Consider the following 5,790-nt stretch of genomic DNA (forward strand, 5'->3'; position numbering starts at 1 on the left):
TGCTGATTTGAAGTTATGTTATGATAAGAGATCTACTGAAGTCAGCTTTGTACCAGGAGACAAGGTGTGGTTAATCTAAATCCATTCTCATGCAATTACTATAATAAACATCATTTGCCATATATTTGGCCAACAAGTTATTCTGTAATGACTCAAATTCGCAATACAGCTTGAAATACCCAAAAGTTTAATTTAATTACAAGTTTTAGTAATATAATGATTATGCTTCTCCCAATCTCATTCCATTATAAGGATGGTAAAGTAGACCTAGGGGCAGTTAGTCAAATTTAACTATTAAACTTATGTTAAAGACTTAAAACAAAGACTTTGTTAATGGTTATTATTATTATTATTATTTTGTAAATTAAATATAAATTTCGAGAGGGCGGTTGTTTCTCCACTGCAAAGCGCGTACTAACCTTTTGTCTGTTTTAATAGGTCTGTGATTGTTGTCCAGTAGATTAATTTATCTCTGTGCCATGCAATTTAAAGAGCAAACATAAAGTTTAGAATCACTTACTGCTTTCTCTTATTATTCTGTTAATATTCCCATAAAATGGCACTGAAAAGGATAAAGAAAGAGCTAGATGATTTGAGAAGAGACCCACCAGCTCAATGCTCTGCAGGCCCGGTTGGTGATGATCTGTTTCACTGGCAAGCCACGATTCTTGGACCACCTGAAAGCTCGTATCAGGGAGGAGTGTTTTTCTTGACTATTCATTTTCCAACAGATTATCCATTCAAGCCACCAAAAGTTGCATTCACGACGAGAATTTATCATCCAAACATCAATAGTAATGGTAGTATTTGTCTTGATATTTTGAGGTCTCAGTGGTCACCAGCCTTAACAATATCAAAAGTTCTTTTGTCAGTTTGTTCACTATTGTGTGATCCTAATCCAGATGATCCTTTGGTGCCAGAAATAGCTAGAATCTTCAAGACTGATCAAGATAAGTACAGCGAACTTGCACGAGAATGGACAAGAAAGTATGCGATGTAACATTGTGAGCCTGTGTCAGTTTGTGGCAAAACATTAACACTTGTTACTTCTTACCACTACCAGAATAGGTAGAAAATCAAACATTTTCTTTTCCTTTTCATTCGGTTCTTCTGATTGGAAACTATCTAAGTTTTGGTTATATGTTTTAAATAAAAAACATTATTCAACAGTATCCAACAGGAGAACCCACAAATTAAGCCTTGTAATCTGTGTTAGTAACTTGTACTGTTGTAATTTTGTAGAAGTTCCCATATGCGTAAAAATACTAGATGTAAGTATAAAGGCACTGTTAATGGTTGATTGATAATTAAATTAAATGATGAACTGGTATATGTTTGAATTTTTTGTTACAAGTTTCTCCATGACAATTTTCTTCAAATATATCATGTAAATTGATCTATTATAAACAGTATTCTTGAAGTTACGATCCTTGCAACTATGTTACTTGAAGTCAAAGAAGGTGATAGTTAAAGATATAAACTTAGAAACTGTTTGCATTTCAGATATTTTAAGAACTGTACCTAATTTAGATAATTAATAATTAAGTCTTGTTTGCTTATACACATTGCAACAAGTTGAAATGAATAAAGAATTTTGCCATGTAGCTTAGTTGTTATACATGTATAAACCCACAACTGGATTAATTACCGTTATATAAAAATCAGTAGTGATATTTCAATATACATAATATTTTGAAACAAAAAGTAACACCAGTTTTTCACATTACTTATTAACTTAATATATTGCCATGTTATTTCAAATATTTCACAAAAAAAATTATCTTCCTATGCAGATAAGAAATGGAAATTACACAACACTGAATTTGAAAACAGTATTATTTTACAACAGTGAAATATTATATTCACTTAAAATGTATCATTAGTTTAAATATGCACTTACTGTGTTTAGTGGAACTTGGAAGTCTTTAAGATATATATTAAGATAATCTAACTCTAACCTAGTGTAATGAAAAACTCAGTATTAGTATTACGTTATAAATAGGTAGAGGTATGTCCATAAAACATTTTGAAATAATTACATACCTTATTATGAAGAGTAAGTAATACTGGTCATTGAAGTAGTAAATATATTACAAGTGTATGGGGCAAAAATCCTAAAATGATTTTATGTAGTTCATCATTGTCTTTTACTTCTTAAAATTTGAGTGTTCTTTTATTTTTGTCTTTTTAAGAAAGTGTTCAATCAGTTAATAGAATAGTATGTTATTACTTTAATTTTCCATCTCACTCTTACAATTTTAGAATATTATATGCAAAAAATACGAAAACAATAACAGGTTATAAAAATAAGTTTTTAGACTCGGAAGAAACAATAAGAATGGTTATTGTTACCATTTACAAAATGAAATACTTAGAAGACTTGTGTGATTTCTAACTGATAATACAGGAAGGAAACATAACTGTGAAAATTGAAAATCATTGTTTGTTTATTTATCTAATTTTTAATAATAAAATTAAAAAACAAGAGACCACTTGGCCTTTCGAAACTACGCTTTGCACAACTACCCTTGCGAAAAGTAAAAATTTAAAGTCACTATTTTTCAGATAATTGATTAACCCTCTTAAATTCATGTAAAGTAGAAAATAAAATTTATTTGGAGACTTACCTAATTGTCTTTTTTTAAGCTTGTGCCTGCTTGTCTTATTTCCAGAATATAGTAGAAAGAATAAGAGGCCTTTATCCTTTTGAGCCCCTGGATAATTTTGTAAACTTCAATAATATCACTTTTTACTCTTCTTAAGATAACTAAGATTGTCTTCATTGAACTATTTTCCAATATGTCAGTTTCTTTTCTTGGATAATAACAAAATTGTATACAGTATTCCAAGTGAGGCCTAATTAGTGATCTGTATAGAGAAATAATAATCTCTTTTGATTTATGATTAATATGTATACAAGTCCACAATAAAACTCTGTTAGCTTTACAACTAGTAGTAACAGAGCACTGCTTATATGGGTTTGAGTGACTTTTCCACTACTAATACTATGCCAAGATCCTTTTAATATTGAGTGGGTTCCCATCTTTTTAAACTTGCAATACAAATTATGATAACCAAAATGCACAACCTTGAACTTACTATAATTAAAGATAATGCCTTTGTGAAATATTTGTCTAACTTGATTATCAATTGATCTAATTTATTCTGTAATACACCAACATTCTTAATACCACTAGAAATATCGAAGAGTTTAATGTCATCAGTAAACTTTACTAATTATGCCTCTATCAGTATCTTTAATGTAAATAAGAAAGAGCAAAGGCCAAAGCACTTATCCTTGAAACACACTTCTAATGACAAGGATCCAATTTGACAGGGCTTCATTAATAACAACAATTTTTTGCTTTTTCCCATACCACCGTATAGTCCAATTAACTAGGATTTCTCCAACCCCTAAAGTAATATTCCTAACTAATCTCTTATTTGGCACCTTATCAGAAGCTTTTACAAATCTAAGTACACCAAGTCATCACTTTTTTTCTTTGCCTAGGTAAGTAACATGCTCAAAACAAGAAAAGGTGAAAATTTGAAGTTTGTAGAAAACATTTGATTCTGTTAGGATATTAAACATGTGGATGGTTCTATTAAGTGTGTCTGGGTATAAGTTTGCTTATTTGTAAACTTACGATAGGCCACTGGATCTAATTATTATAAAACAATTGATTGTTACTAGGAGTTGAAACAGTAATAAGTTGCTCGAATTTTAAAGATGTTCACTGAGATATACTTTCTTGTTCTTTCTTGTTGAATTATTTATCAGAAATATGTGAAAAACAAAAATGAAGTTAACCATAATTAAAACTTAGAAGTACTGTAGAAAGCTGTTGACTAAGAAAATAAGTTTTGATTAGAATGGGTCAAATGCAGTAAAGTGACAGATAAAGAAGTCCAAGTACTTTTAAATAATATTAGTGGGTTCTTAATATAATACTGATGATTTATGAAATAGTTTTCTGTAGTGTTTTTATGAGTAATGGGAAAGAAGAAATTCCTTCACTGAGAAATTTATTTATTTGTAGGAAGGATCAAATTTTAATTTACATTTGATCATATTTTAGTTTATCTCAAAAGCCTCAAAAACGTAAAGCCATTTTTTCCTAGTTACGAAGCTAGATTTCAACATTTAAAGTTGTTATAAGTAATCTGACTTTAAGCAAACTGATTGATTTCTGAAAAGCTACAGCCACTTTTACATGACTGAAAAGCTCTCATTTAGGATTGTTCTGAGACAAAAGTATTTTTCCCCTTAAGGTGGTAATTTGAGAAACGGCCAGTTAATTGATAAAAGAAGGATTGTTATTAGTATTCTTTACAAGTTCAGGTGAACTAATTTACAAAGGATAAGGCTACCTTTCTTTTTTTTGTTGTTGTTTTGTTTGTTTGGTAGGTTTATGATGAGCTTGATTGTCTTGTGTCATCTGCTTATTTCTTATGAACGTGAATGTTACAAATCATTGCTTCTACTACACTGTCATCATTACTAAGCTTCACTCAATATACATATGCAGTGTAGAATAGAGATTTTTTCTTACACTTCATCAAATGCTTTACTTTTGACATCCATACTGCATGATGTACCTGTAAGATCACCCTCACACTTGCTCAAACATTAAACTCACTTCCATTACCTTCTTTAGGTATATGTGCAAAACTGGAACTTCATTTTTCCATTTTCCCCTTACTTCATATAATTCCATTAATTTCTTTAAATATCATGTATATGATGTCATTAGAACTTAATCCAGTATTTCACCTACTTCCATAACATTCTTCAGATTCTTTGATGTAGCTGCAATATTACTCTCAGGCTTACTCTAATACCTATTAAAAAAATTATTTACCTTCTGCATGTACATGTGGCAGGAGATTGATTTTATATTCAGAAGTGATTCATAATTTTATCCATTCCTATTAACTTAGAGATGGTAGAAACTTTTATCTATTTATATAACTTTTTAAGCTACATGGTAGTTATTTGAATGAGACAATATGTCAGTATTAGTCGTAATCACTGAAACGTCATTCTCAGACTTCTACTATTGCTTTCATTTCCAGTACCTTCTTCGGGTAGACTGTTTTTATTTGTTCTTAATAGATATTAATTATTATGATGTGAAATGCATAATTTCATGATGCATGATTTATGAGTTAAAAACAGGTGTAATCCCACTTATGGGTTGACTGTTATTGTTGATGTTCTTTTTGACCCAGTGGAATACCAAACTATTTATTGAGTCAAGTTCCAACTCCAAAAAGGGGTCTTGCCAATCTGTGCTATTTTCATGGTAATAGTTATACACTGCAATGGCTGTAGTAGATTACAAGAATATCCTAATGCACTAGTTAAAGAGACTACCCAGTGATGTGATGATGCATCACTTAGGTGTCAGAGACCTTCTTACCCTAACAGAGGCAGTTTGTGCAGTGATAAATTCAAATCTTGTTTAAATCTCGAGAGGAAGAAGCCTCCTGCAGTAGCTATACCTCAGCCAAACTGGAAGTGAGTGCTGCCCACCAGCCTCATGCTTTGCCAAAGGCAAACTAGCAGCTGAAACATACTGGTGTTGCAACACAACCCCACTGGCTGGACAAAGGCAAATCTGAAGAATAAGATTGGGCTTCATAAAATGGTGGAGTGTGTATTATACGTATGGTGTTTTAGGAAAACATAAAGTCTAAGAATAACAAGGGATGTGTTGGTTCATCTCGACTTTTTCAATTTCAGAAATGAACTAAATCTTCAAAAAATTCAAAGCCAGCTCTTATAAT

At 31.0% G+C, this 5,790-nt stretch overlaps 1 protein-coding gene across 1 annotated transcript; it reads left to right on the forward strand.

The window, feature by feature from the left end:
- The first annotated feature begins 394 nt into the window (after positions 1-394).
- On the forward strand, positions 395-2,626 carry LOC106457571 (ubiquitin-conjugating enzyme E2-17 kDa-like). The gene has a single exon (XM_013917008.2). The coding sequence runs from the start codon at positions 557-559 to the stop codon at positions 998-1,000; it is 444 nt and encodes a 147-aa protein (XP_013772462.1). The 5' UTR covers positions 395-556; the 3' UTR covers positions 1,001-2,626.
- Positions 2,627-5,790: the final 3,164 nt, after the last annotated feature.

This window comes from Limulus polyphemus, unplaced genomic scaffold (genome assembly GCF_000517525.1).
Source record: "Limulus polyphemus unplaced genomic scaffold, Limulus_polyphemus-2.1.2 Scaffold346, whole genome shotgun sequence".
NCBI classification, from domain to species: Eukaryota; Metazoa; Arthropoda; class Merostomata; order Xiphosura; family Limulidae; genus Limulus; species Limulus polyphemus.